The 14,270-nt window shown below is 39.3% G+C and overlaps 1 protein-coding gene across 5 annotated transcripts in view; it reads left to right on the plus strand.

The window, feature by feature from the left end:
* The window catches only part of zbbx (zinc finger, B-box domain containing), a 49,696-nt gene that overhangs the window by 33,573 nt on the left and 1,853 nt on the right, over positions 1-14,270 (plus strand). For 4 of the 5 annotated variants that reach the window (XM_071496669.1, XM_071496667.1, XM_071496666.1 and 1 more), the window contains 7 exons: positions 484-533; positions 1,459-2,325; positions 4,475-4,704; positions 6,728-6,896; positions 10,040-10,204; positions 12,212-12,511; positions 12,699-12,777. In XM_071496669.1, coding sequence (XP_071352770.1) covers positions 484-533; positions 1,459-2,325; positions 4,475-4,704; positions 6,728-6,896; positions 10,040-10,204; positions 12,212-12,511; positions 12,699-12,777 — 1,860 coding nt within the window. The remainder of the gene's footprint in view (positions 1-483; positions 534-1,458; positions 2,326-4,474; positions 4,705-6,727; positions 6,897-10,039; positions 10,205-12,211; positions 12,512-12,698; positions 12,778-14,270) is intronic. The other variant, XM_071496671.1, reaches the window with a different exon arrangement.

Consider the following 14,270-nt stretch of genomic DNA (forward strand, 5'->3'; position numbering starts at 1 on the left):
CACTGTGAGTTCAAGGTGTGCTGGTCCTATACTAAAGGAATTATTGAAGAGGGTCTTTAATGTAACCCCGCAGATGTGCAATGATGTGTCAGTGTATGTATTGGTGAGTGTTATAAAGGTATTAAAACATTTGTTTGCTTGAACAAATTAATTAGATGAACGGTTTGAACTTAACTGAATTAACTTTGTGTTTTTTCTTGATATAAGGGAGAAGATGATAATTATTGTCATGTCTAGTCAGTTCATGTTATATATTGCATCCTTGGTGTCAACAGTCAGTGGTTGAGGGAAAAACAGTACATTTATTTGTAGCATGCATAAAAAATAAGTCAGTATTTATTTAATGAGGAATCATGTAATTAAGGTACAATCTGTTAAATTTTTTCCAAGGTTGCTAATAATTTAAAATGATAAGTCCCAGGGAAGATATGTATAGACAGCGGACATAGACTCACTCACAATGTTCTGTATTCTTCCACACAGAGTTACCAGCAGCAGAAGAACACTGATGCCCCAGTCATCCTTAACCAGTGGTGAGTCCTTAAGAGTCAGCTGCTCCTCTCCCAGTCCAACCCAACCATTCAGACAGTCAAGAGCATCAACACAGATGAAAACAGCTCAGAAGCTCCATCCCTCTAAGCCTCAGACTTCACAATCAGAACACTCAATGAAATATAAGCATGGTGTATTTTACAAAGATGAGTTGAAGGGAAATGCTTCCTGCAGAGTTTTTTGTTCAGAGAGCATATGCAATGAATTAACATTTTAAAGGTGCACTATTTTAACTTAATACTTGTTGTTTATGTGCATATTTACAAACATATACTGAAATAACCAGATTCTTGCACAAATACATATTTTGGCTTTAATTCAGTGAGTTTGAATACACTATCCAAGTGATGGGATCTCCAGTTTAGAGAAAGGTTAGTTTGTGCTGCAGATGCAGCAAAACTCAAAATCGTGTGACCTGTGCAGGTTGAAACATGTATGAAAAAGATGGCTGAAAGAGCTAAAAATAAACTGTAAAGAAGTCAAAGGTTAAAATAAAAAAAAACTGGCCCTGGCTGTATAAGATGCCCATTTTACAGTAAGCCAGATGGAATTTAATGAAATAAGCTCCAAGAAGTGGTTGTGTGTGACGACACTGTGACTGTGGTGATTGTGACCTCAAATTTGTCATGAGCATCCTGATTGAGAATTGATCATGTGTATTGAATACTGGCAACATTGAGAAATACAATGGAAAAAATTGGATGTTAATGGTAAATCAGTACTGAGCACTTACAGCTTGCAGTGTAGCCTTAGTCAAGGACGGACCTAATAATCCCTATACTGGTGAAAATGTCCTTGTATCTGTGTGTATACGTGAGTGTTTTAATTAAAATGAAAAAAAAATTCTGACCATATGACTATAACAGTAACTAACATCCTTAATATTGTGTGTTATCTTCTCCACAGCATTATCCTCTAAGAGTATGCCATCATGCCCCACTGCTAAGACTCCAAGGACTTCACAGACATCAATCAAGACACCAATCTCAAAGTCGCAAAAGTCCAATTGTTCCACCACTGTCCGCAAATCAACAGCTGACCATGGGTCACCACAACTTTCCCAAGTTGAGATCCTTAAATTCTCGTCCCCTCTCTCATTTCCATCTGATGTGTCTCCCTTGGCTAGTACCAGATCATCAACCCCAAAAGAACATCTCTCTCCTTCTCCATCCATATCCTTTTCGCTAAGGTCAACATTCACAGTCTCACCATCAAGCTCTACTGAGTCAACCTTTTTGCCCAGAATTCACCATTCAACCCCATTACAAAAAGACCCTCCTCTGTTGCCAGAACAATTCCAATCTTCCAAGTTATTCCCAGAACCAATCTCATCACTAAAGCTATCTCAATCACCACCAAGTAATCTGGAGTCCCTAAAGCAATCCCGAGATTCCTTGTGTGATCCAGAGTTTCTCTTATCAGTTAATCAACTCCAGTTGCCTCAGTCTTCCAGGCTAAACCCGCAAACAAAATGCCTGGAACCCAGTCTATCACAAACAAACCCTGTGCCGTTAAGGGTACCTGTAAAAGCCCCATCAGGTTTATCTCTATTTAATAAGTGCCCTCCAGATGCATATTCTAGCTACAAGTTAAGTTCAATATATAGGGATTCTCCATTTTTTATCTCCTCTATCTCCATCACTGGTGACCATGAATCAGCTCTGTCCCATCAGGATACAGAGTGCATCCCGTCACTTTCACCTCATCCCTTAAATGTCATCCAGGATCCCCCTTTAGCTGTGAAAATGGAGGAACAAGAGGATCTATCAATAGGTTAGTGAATTGTAATAATGAGCTTTGAGTGCGTGTGTTTGTGTGTGCGAGTGTGCATGATTGTGCACCAATTGTGTTTAATCGGAGCACCAATTATTCTATTCATGCAAGAATAATTATGGTTTTATCTCTGTTATGGTTGTATCATCATATTTATACTTCTTCTCTGTATGATGCACCACTACTTTGATGGTGGTGTGGTTTGGACTTCAACTTCAGATCTCAAAATGTGTATCTAATTGGGGGCAGTGACTACAACTGGAACATCAAATGCCACACCTACTCCCATCACCAAGAGTATACCACAAAGCTCCTCACTATTTACATAACAACACATGCAATTTCAAATCAGTCCTCCCACATTCATATCCACGCCAGAGATACAGTTCTTTGCTCAGTTGCTCCCTCCTGAGATTCTGTTCTCTCCATGAAAGATTCCTCATTATTCAAAAAGCATTTGCCAATTTACACCTCAAATAATTAACAACTCTAACTAGGATCCTGTTATTTGAAAAGAACATTTCCACCTCTGCTTAGCATTTTATAAAAAATTCTCATGGCATAGATCTTGAAATTGTCAAGAAAGGATTCCGGTATAATTTCACCCACCAGCAATGTAGAAAAAGGGAGGCAATAATGAATGTGAAGTCTTTAAGGAGGCATGCATTATTTTCCAAGTAGGCAGTTGAAAGGAGCTGGACACAGTTTTAAACTAGTAATGGTTATAAGCAATTTCCCATCTGCCGTAAACATACTTACTTTCCGCTGAATTACTACTATTCGTACATGCAGTTTAAATATGTTTCCATCATCGTGGTAGTATCTCATACATTAGTTTAATTTTGCATTTAATGACAGTATTATTTGGTAAAACTTTCAGAGAAAAAAACAATAATTTCCAGGGGCCAATACCTGGTTTAGAAAACAGGGATAAAAAGAAAGAAACATATACATCTTTATGGATGGGGAATCACAGGTCTTTGCAGAGATTCCTGATAGAACACATTGTCATGCTTCATTTTGCCTGAACACAATTCTCAATGGCGAGGCAGCTTATACGAATGAAATGCTTGTGGATTTCAGCAGTAATGGCTTCCGTTTATTCCACTGGGCTGTCAAAGCCAATTTAGATCCTGCTATAAAAAGTGTTGCTTTTTTTTTTTTTTTTAGTATCGATTAGAGTTTTAAGTAAATACCTGACATAATGCAACAACCGACAGGAGGGTAATTATGCTGTAATGGATGGCGCTGAATTCCCTTAATATACAGCACCCACACACACGCACAAAAAAAAGCACACACATACACACTTTCTGTAGGATTCACTGATGTAACTGCACACAAATCCTTGTCATACATGCAGGTGAGCACACACGCACAGACACAACAACCACATGCACTTAGACTAAACTGTGCATTTACACAAGAGTATTTCATATACACACCTCAGAGCAATTTCTTTCCAGTGTTTTTTGCTGACTATGTTTGTATGGGTCTGGGTGTGCATACATTCCAGCTTTAGGAATGTGGTTTTACTTTAGGATATGGTTTGCTGACGGCACTTTTTTTTTTGATCAATAAGATCAGGGAATGTATTATGTCTCTTTAGAATTCAAAATTGTGCTAAAAACTGGTCTTTAAATAGAGGGACTCGTTTGACTTAAAGTGTGATGACAGTTCAAAGTAGCCTCTTCCTTCCCAGCTCTTCCTCCTCTTACTTCTGCTTCTCTCAGTCTTAGTTCCTGACTTCACACCTCTACCCTACTTCCTCTATTCAACCATTATCTCTGTACTTTCCTTCATCCTTCACTCCATTTCCTTCCTAAAGCTCTTTGACCAGTCTGACACTGAATGCTTGCTTTATCAGCTTATTAGAGCTTGATGCGTGTGGCAACGTCAAGGACACTTACATCACATTTTAGATGTTTCCTTGGATGTTTGAGATTAAAAGTTTGCTTCAGTGGTTCAAAGCATGATTAATCAAGGGGAGTCGATGTGCTCTTACAATTCACCTTCAAAGATGAGACAACATTGTCTGAGCCACAGAAATACAATGTTATTGTTGAAAAAATAATCTTTTTACATATTGAATCATAACTCAAAGTACACTTTTTCTCCTCTAAACAAATGTGTCTGTGTTTTCATGAAGACAGTGGAGATGAAATGTCCAGTGATAGCCTGGGTCTGGCTTCACATGAGGAAGGCTCCTCAGACGAAGAAGCACAGATGCATGGATGTTTAACAAGAGGGAAATCCAGAGAAGACGAGCAAGGCATTTCTGCCATATCTCATCTAGGAGATTCCTTTGTTCCTACAGATGCAGAAAGAGAAAAATATTTGAGGACTGATGAGCCAGAACAGCCGTCAGAACCTTCCTCGGTAAGATGTTTTCATATTCCTGCTACTTTCTGCTTCTTTGAGGGGGAACATTGGGCTAGAGGGATGTAATAGCACTATTTTCTTGTGGAGCACAAGTCTTAGTTCAGGATATTAAGCATTCACAGGACTCAAATATAAGTATGTTTTAAAGTAGTTGTCAAGCTGACAGAAAGCCAGCAATATAAAAGATTTCAGTTTAAACTAGTTTAGCAAACATTAGCCTACTAAATCCAGTAGTACAACGCCAACTTAAGCTTGTGTAGAAAGTGTCTCTCGTTTTTCATCGGCAGCATTTTCTAGTTTTGCATAAAAAGGGAATGTCTTGTATATTTATTATAAGGGCTGCAGCAAGACACTTGACTTATATTGATATTATTACAGTATTTAAAATATTTGATTACCAATAAATGAATCAAAGAATCAAGGCTGTAATAGTTATATGCTAAAATACTAAACTTTATCTTTGAAATATCTCAGGGCTGGGTAATAAAAGGAATAAATGGGCAAGTTTGAGAAGTTTTTAAAGAACCACACCATTACAATGGACATAATCACTCCATAGAATGAGAAGACTTCAGTGACATACAGTTAGAGTTTCCTATTGTAGCTGACCTGATCTATTAGATAACATTTGTATCACACTAATTACTTTACATTATTCATCTATAGCTCAGAGACACCTAAGACTGTGGTGTTAAAGGTGCACACCATTGAGGGAAGAAAAGAGAAACTGAGTGGATTAAAAAGACACTGCTTGAATGGTCCCAAATGACCTATCAGCCATTTAATGGTATGAATACTTTATACTGTGACAGAGGAATGAAAAAAAAGGCGGGGGGTAGAGCTTTATTAAAAAGCTGGAGCAAAATGAGGTTCATGATTGTGAAGATGGTGGTTATCCGTGGCCTCTGGACCTAAATCAGACTGCTCCGAAAATGATTAGATTTTGTATCTTGGACTCAAAATCTTCTCTTCTCTTGTCCTCCATGTATTTCTCATACTTTCTCCCCCTCTCTTTCCTTTCACCTATCCTTTTCTGTCATATTTTCTGTCCCCTTTTCTTCTGCCCTTCCTCCTTTTTGTTTTACCTATAGTTATAGTATATAGTATGACCCTATAGTTCATACAGCTAGTCAACTTCTGAATTCTTTTTGTATGAGGGGACATTCGTCTGCACAAAGACAACTCAAATTTTTTTCCCGCTTCCCAGTATCATTGTACTCGGTCTCTCGCTGTTTCATTGTTATGCCTCTCTTCTTTCTTTCCCTCTTTCTTCCTCTTGTCATTCTCCATCCTTGGTCCTTCCTAGCTCTCAACAACAGTATTCCCACATGCCTTCCTTCCTATTTTCTCCTGGCCCATCTGCAGTGTGTCTTGCGGTGCTACGGCTGGCATGCTAATGCATGAGATCTAATCTTAACTAAACAGAGCTTCCTCATTTTACCCCCGTCTCACAGGAAGACACTTGCATGGGAAGAGCAGCTAGCCCACCATGCCTTTGTGAGATGCTCTCACCAGCTCCAGGGGTTAATTAAAAATCAATTCATCAAGTGGAAAAAAAGGAAACAGGGACGGAAGGGAATAATCTCCAGTGAAAGACACTGACTTAGTGTTTTCATACATTGTTGAAAATGAAAAAAATACTAGTCTTAACACACTTACCTGTCTTAATAAAAGTTATATTGATATTGAGTTTCAGATTGTCCTTTGAACTGATGTCGTTTGGACAGAAATTAAACTCAAGCCATGAGACCAAAGTATTAATTCCTTATTCTCCTGTATTCTCTTCACTCTATTTCCATGTCCCTGCCCTTTCTTTACCCCCAATACACCCTCCATCCCATCCTCTCCTCAACCCCCTCCATAATTTATTCTTCTTCCTCTTCTTCTTCCTTCTCTCTTCCTCCCATGATCTGTCATTCTGTTTCACTCCTTCCACTTATTCCCTTTTATACCTACTAATCCCTTCTTCCTTCCATCCCTCCATCTCCTGTGTCCCTCCATCTGTTTCCATTTCCCTTAGGTGATGCACAACCAGTGTGCTGGGTGTGGATCAGAGCAATTCTGTGATCTGGATGGGTTTTCCCCTCTGGGTTTGGATTTGAATTCTGGTCACTGTGACACACCAGAACACACACACTGTGACCCACTGCGCACATGCCAAACTTCGCCACATGACTCAGACCCAACAGGTATGCCAAACAAGGGAAGTGTTTTGATGTGTACATGTGTGTGAGTTTTTATGATCCTATTATTGAGATTTTTCTCTTTAAAATGGCTCACGGTTTCCTATAGACTACATCAGAAAGTGCCATTGCTGTTTTTGTGCTTGAAGAGATTAGATTTTGAAGATTGCCTCTGTGTCCAACTTTTGCCTGGAGATACTTTCCAATTTGTGAGCGTTATTCATATCACAAAGGCCACATAATAGGATTTAGAACAAATATGTAAAAACATAGAGCTTACAAGAGAGATGAAAATGAGTTTTAAACCCAGAGGATCATTGGCTGCGTGGTGGAAAACGAGAGATGGGGGACAACACTGATAATTTACTACTGGTGGGTCTAAGGGGAGCTTTCCTGAGATTCCTTTTTTATTTTGTGTGTGTATTAGTGTGTTTTTTGCACATATGTCTTAGCCTACGTGTTTCTTTTTTCTAAATATTTGAACTTATATTGAGCGCCTCCATTTTCTTAAAGTGTAGGTAAACACAGACATATACTCAGACCTAAACAGACACCACCCAAAAACTTGTGAATATCCATGTTTCATCACAGAGACACATGTATTCAACATTGTCTGTTGTTGTTTCTTTTCCAGCTTAAAAGTAAAGGTAACAATGCCTGCGTCCTTCATCTCACTTTGACTTTACCTTTGAGACAAAGGTTGAAGGCATATATTGTCAGTGTTGTATCATATCGTCAGTGTCATATTTCTATTACAGCATCCTATTGTACAGAAAGTGCTGGAAAAATACTTTCAAATATACACAAAGCCCAGTGAAGTGCAACTTTTTGGGGAGTTTTTTGTAATGCAGTTATTTTTCTATTACTACCCCTTGCCTGCGAGAAGACATAGACATTTAATATCATGCTTCTTTTCCCCTCCTCCTCCTCCTCCTCCTCCTCTATTTTTTATTGCCAAGTTTCACCTTGAACTACACCAGAAAAATACTGCTGTAACAAGATGGTTTTAAAACCTTCTGATATTAACTCTGTCTGGTTGACCATGATGTTGCCATGGCGAGGAAAGTGCCTCCAAGGTACATGATTAATTTCCTATTTGTGACCACAGCATTGGCATTCAGAAATACATTTACAGCTAGTGATTTGTAAATTGGCCACGTCTGTGCACAGGTTGTTCAACAAGGCTAGCTTGCACCTCCAAATTGCATCAGAGTTAAAGTAATAATATCTGGATCAAATCAGAAGCAATAATTTATCCAGCCGCATGGTGCTCATTACACCTTGTACTCTTCTCCAAGGCTTTTCGATTACATGTGTTTCAAACAAAGGTTACTTTTTTGATTCAACAAGGATGTCTAATTTGTACTTAGTTTGCTTAAGTAAATTGTTTTCGCCCCAAATGAATCAACATTTTCCATCAGGTCTTAAAGCTCAGCTTTTCTTTGTTTCATTGTCAAGCCTACGTTAAATGAATGAGGTTGACAGTGAGAGACTCCCACAAGGGCACCACTACTGTCCTCACACCATGCAGCCAGCCGCTTGTCAAACCCCACACTGTCTCTGCCACCATTGTTAAAGCCCCAAAGTTAATGAGAGAGAAAGGTTAGAGGGGAGAGACATCACCTTGACAACACTCCACATTCATTTATGTCCCTCCATTCCTCCATCTGTCTCCTCTATTTTCTTCTTTTTTTCCAGGCAGGGCTGAGGTCCAACAGGTTTTATATGTCTGCTGCTCTACCTTTCCACCTCTCTCTCCTTTTTGCACTTACTCCCTGTCACCTGGTCGGTCAGAAAATGAGGTTGTTAGTGTGTGTGAGAGAGAGAGAGAGAGAGAGAGAGAGACAGGAGACAGATAGACAGACAAACCTCCATAAAGAGTGTGAGAGAGAGAAGAGATACTGGCAGCTGTATGTAGACACGAGCTGTAAGATGAAAAGCAGACAAATGAATGAAGAAACAGGCACAAAGACAGGTAGACAAATAAACAGCTACCTTGGAAGATAAAAGGCACGATGAAAAAAGAACAGACCAACAGACTGACAGAATTCCAGTGGTATCTTTGTGTGCATTTTTAAATAACTGTTGTTTCCCAAAACAACTTCAACCCGCTCATTTTTATTTTTGTCAGTTTAGAAGCTGGCTGTCTGACTCCTCTCCCCCTTTCCTCCTTTCATTTGCAGCTAATTTAGACTAGTTAGTAGATTCTCCATCCATTCAATATTATTAATTGATTAGTTAACCACTGGAGAGAAAGAAGAAAGCAGCAGTAATTGCATTGCAGCTGCCAGGATTGGCTGGACAGGCTTGGTTAGCAATATTGGTTTGGTACAGATGGTGCTCCTGGATGGACAAATGGATTATTGTATCAAATATTATTGAATATATTCACTTAAATTCATTTATATATTTATGAGCATTAATTGGCTAATAGATTAACTGGGGACCTCTTCATGGCCATGCTTTCTTTTCTCATTGTTCCTGTATGAAGTGAAAGTGCCCTGATTTCTAAAACCTCTGTTTACAGGATTTGAAAATGCAACTCTAAACTATAGACTGACTGAAAACAATGCACACTGTCAGGGTGAAATCATTTAATGAATGGAACCATGTGTAACCATAGCCTAATTTTACTTTTTTAAATTGATAAACTACCATGAAAATGAATAACCATATTCTACAATTCACTCAGCAACTTTATGTTATGTGTAGCACTGATGCACTGTTGTAGCCAAAAAGTTATTCATGTGTTGAATCTATATACAATGTGCAAATATACAAAATCACACACTGTTGGAGTTACATTGCAAATCGAATGCATTGCTGTTTCCATTTGCTTGCCATATGTCCAACTAATGATCTTTATCTATGGATTTCATTTATTTTGAATCCTAATGTTTTTTTAATGCATGTAAAGAGCTATAAAACAATATGAAAGTAGTTACGGTGATGGATGCGTTTAAAACAGGGCCAGCAACTAGAAGCAATGTTGATGGGATATAAAACAGCATTCTACATATTTACACACTGATATATACAATATTTATACATTTTATGTTTCTAGGCATTTATATATGGCTGTTCTTTAAGGGTTTTTTGCAATCCGATTTGGTGTACCCCTTCTCTTCCTTTATCTCTCACTCTTTCAGGGTCGGAGTCTCAGGGACCAAGCAGCAGCCTCAGTAGCTATTCTGAGAAACACCTGTTTTTTAGTGTGATGGAGGACAACCACATGCAGCCAACTGGAATTCAAATTTGCTCAACCACACCCACCAGGAGAGGAGAAACACCAGCAAATGAACTAGGAACATCTGGTAAGTTTATATGTGTGTCTGTGTCTGTGTCTGTGTCTGTGTCTGTGTGTGTGTGTGTGTGTGTGTGTGTGTGTGTGTGTGTGTGTGTGTGTGTGTGTGCGCGCGCGCGCGCGCGCGTGCTCACATACAAACTTGTGTTTATTTTGTCTGTGTGTCTGTGTGAACACTGTGCTCTGCCTCTTACTTATTACACACAGAACTCAATTTCATACACAATTGATACACCTCATGTCGGCATATACTTTCTTGGCACAGAGTATGCAGGTTTCTTAAAGCGATTATACTGTATCGCTCTCAAACACAAACAGACACACACGCCATATACCCACATGGTTTATGCAGGATTGGGAGTCAGTCCAGGAATATGTCCTCTCATCACTTCCCTCACTCCCAGAAACACTGCATTAATCTGTTTACGCTGATACGTGCACATTTGCATTTATGCACAAGACAAGATGATGATCAGTTTTATTCACTGATATATATTTAATATAATATCTAATCTCCCACTGGTAATCAGTTCCCTTCCTCTTTCCCTCCCCATTTATTTTACTGTAAACAACTGTGTTTAATATAAATGCGACCATGAATTCCTCCATTCTCTTCTTTTCATACTGTCAAGCCATCTAACCCTGCTGTTTTCTGCATGAATCTTATCCATTCTTTCTTGTAACATCCTCAAACTACTCATGTATGGAATTCTTTATCATATCATTATCACTTGACTTGAGGTGTAGTTAAGTTACCTACACTTAAGTTGAATACTGTGAAAGCAGGTTCACACTTGTAAAACCACTCAAGAGCTCAAAAGCTTTTCAACATATTTAAGTATAGCAACAGAAGGACACTTGAGTGCTCAACGTGTTTTCAGTGTCTTTAATTCCACAAGGGAATCTACGTACAGACTTTTCAGCAAGGTGTGGGCCTCATTGTGCCGTCTCATCACTGTGCCGCTCCAGTGTGCTGTCTGACAGCACACTGAAGAAGGCGTCTCACCAAGACATCTGTGCTTTGGCTCCCTAGTGCCATTAATGAATGTCTTGAAATACCTATTTGCTCCTGAGCATCTTTGTGAGTGGGGAACTCCTTTTCAGCAAACTTTTTTTAAACTTCATTTTAGGTATGACAGTCCAAACCATGAGGTATACCTGACATTATAATTTATCATGACAAAGATGTATATTAGCATCCTAAGATGACTTGAGGCTATGAATACATTGCGTATGCAGTGCATGCAAATCAAGAAAGATTAAAATCTGACCTGAGGGAGGCATTTTGGAGAGATCAGATTTTAATCTTTATCTCATTTTACACTGGTAAAGAACTTAACTAGTAACTGAAATCTAGACATATGTCATATCTGCTTCGAAATGGAGGTAAATTGGGTCTGTGTATGTGCAAGTTCATGTGTTAACAGCGCTGTACTCAATCAGCATCATTTCCTCATGCTGCTTAGTTTGACAGTGCAGGTGGTTGTGAAGCACTAAGTGGAGGTTCTGTGTCAGTTGAAAGACAGAGACAGGCACTGATAGAGGTGGGGGGGGCAGTAGAAGATTGAAAGAATGAAAGACTTAACACTGGAGCTGAAACTGGTTAGACAGCACGCAGCATGAGGAATCAGTGTGCCGCACACGCACACATACACACCCACGCCATCATAGCTTCTCAATGGGGGCCTCGATGTAATTTACAGTGAGCAGGTGGGGATGGATGTTCAATCTGATTCAATTTGATGTGGCTCACAGAAGAGTGGGATGAGACACCACCCATTCCACTAACTGTTGTGATCGTTTCTGTCTCTCACCTTCTTTCCCTGAATCCTGAGCTGAATAACACCCCCCCACACACACACTCTCTCCCTCTTAGTTTCTCCTGTCCACATCTTCCCTTCTCTGTTTCTTCCACTCACGCTTTATGTAGCAGTTCTCATAAGATACATTTCACTTTATGTCCTCATACATACATATATACATCCCCTGCCCCCTTAACTTGTTTAATTTTTTTCAGGTTCAAACTGGTCTGGCACATCCACACCAACTCTGTCTCACCCTCCAAGTCCCTTTCCTGTACCTGTCTTTCCCTCCCTCTCTCATTTCCTTTCTCCTCCTCCTCTCTCTACCTCCCTGTCACATCCCACACTGGGCTCAGAATTGGGTCCAGCATATCGTCCGTTGTCCTGTGCAGCCCAAGAGATCATGGAGATCTGCAGTGTGGACCAGACAGGTTGTGAGGACCCTGACCTGGACACCGACACAACTGCACACACAGTCCACGGTCTCGAGCAAGAACTAAGGCTCATAGCTGACGGTACAGACGCACACAAACTGTACATGTCATGCCGTCTGTGATCAATACAACTTTTCATTTGACAATGATAACCAAACAAGGATGTCTGGATGTGAACCACAGTAGTGTTTGATGAAATTATGAGCTATTGTGATGATGGTTTTAAAATAAGGCCATAAGCATCAATCTCCTTTCATATCCACCTCAGAAACTGGAATGCAGGCTTCAGTATTCGGTACTGCAAATAGTGGAAGTGAAGACCGCCATGGGAATCAGAATTTGACACGGTGGGTATCATGCACACTCACTAAACCCATTTCCACCTAATAATTGTAGTAGCTCAAGGCATACACTATACATAACCTCAATCTAAAGGGAAAACTGGAGTCCATACATTATTGTTACTGTACCTGGAAATGTTAATATATTGCATTCTCTAGCTGTCAAAATTTCCATCCCGATTTGATATCCTGAAAGGCAAAGGCACTTTTTTCGATGTGAGAATCTGAGTGAGGCCTTGTGACTTCCTGTTTTCATACTCTTATCTGTGTCTTTTCACCATGATAGGCATGTAATCCATTGCTTTCTTGCCCCATACACTTCCCTTCACTCCTCTACCATTCAGTAGTCACGATGGGGGGTAATCCCTCTCTTTTTGTGCTCAGTCAATCCCTCTCTCTGTCGGATATGTGGAGGGTGTAATGGATCGTTAGCCAGCAGAACAACTTTAGCTTTGACAGCATGTTGGATATTGGGCCTTAATGTGATGCTTAATGTTTGTATGTGTGTGAGACAGCGCGAGAGAGTGTGTCAATGTATTTTTCTCATATATCAGAAACTGAATGTGTGTGTCTGCACGTTGTTGATGTTTTGTGTGTGTGCATGTAGCGGGTATAATCTGCGCTAGAGGCCTTGTGCTGAGCAGAGCACTGTGAATATCACATTGAGACGTGTAATAACCAGATTAACACATACTACACAGAGGGCTCCCAAAACAGCTCCTTACATCCCTCCAACATACACACATTCACACCAAAAGGTAATAAACACACAGATTCATTTCATTAGGCTAGTTTAACATACCGGTGCAGGTATCTTTTTTTGTTTTTGAATACCCAACTCTCATTGTTAATATATATACATATATATACAAATATACATATTTGTCATTACTGTCACTTTTCCTCACATCAATTGGTGATGTGACAATATTCAGTTTACAGAATATTAAAAAATATGGTGCAGTGCAATGAATTGTATTGTATCACAGCTTGAACACTATTTTACAGTATTGATCAAAACAGAGAAATACACATTTAGTACCATCCTGTACTATAGACCAAATGTTTTGCTGTCCCAGGTAAAGCCAAAAACAACAGACTAACTTTTAAGAAAATTCAGTGATTTTTCACTTTCTTTTCTAAAGGCAGTTGGTACAGTAAACACTGCAAAGGTTTAACTGAAAAACTTCTGCTCCTTTAATATTGGTTTACTTTACCATCCTTACAGGGCACTTCAGTTTTATCCTCCTCACAGCCACCATGTGCTCACGGAGGCATAATATTTATTTTTACAAGATAGCTTTTATACAATGTTGAGTATTGGCTGCAGTTTCATCACAGAGTAGATGTATGATAATGTGTGTCTGTGGTGCCCACCATCATACAGAATAACAGTCTAATCAGAAAAACTGAGTGTGTTTATGATTCATTCCTGAATAGAACCTTTGAAATTTATTTATGTATTATTTTACACATTTATTTTAAAGTATACCTTTACA

This window comes from Trachinotus anak, unplaced genomic scaffold (genome assembly GCF_046630095.1).
Source record: "Trachinotus anak isolate AG129_WGS33_773 ecotype Australia unplaced genomic scaffold, CSIRO_AGI_Tana_v1 ptg000014l, whole genome shotgun sequence".
In the NCBI taxonomy this organism is placed as follows: Eukaryota; Metazoa; Chordata; class Actinopteri; order Carangiformes; family Carangidae; genus Trachinotus; species Trachinotus anak.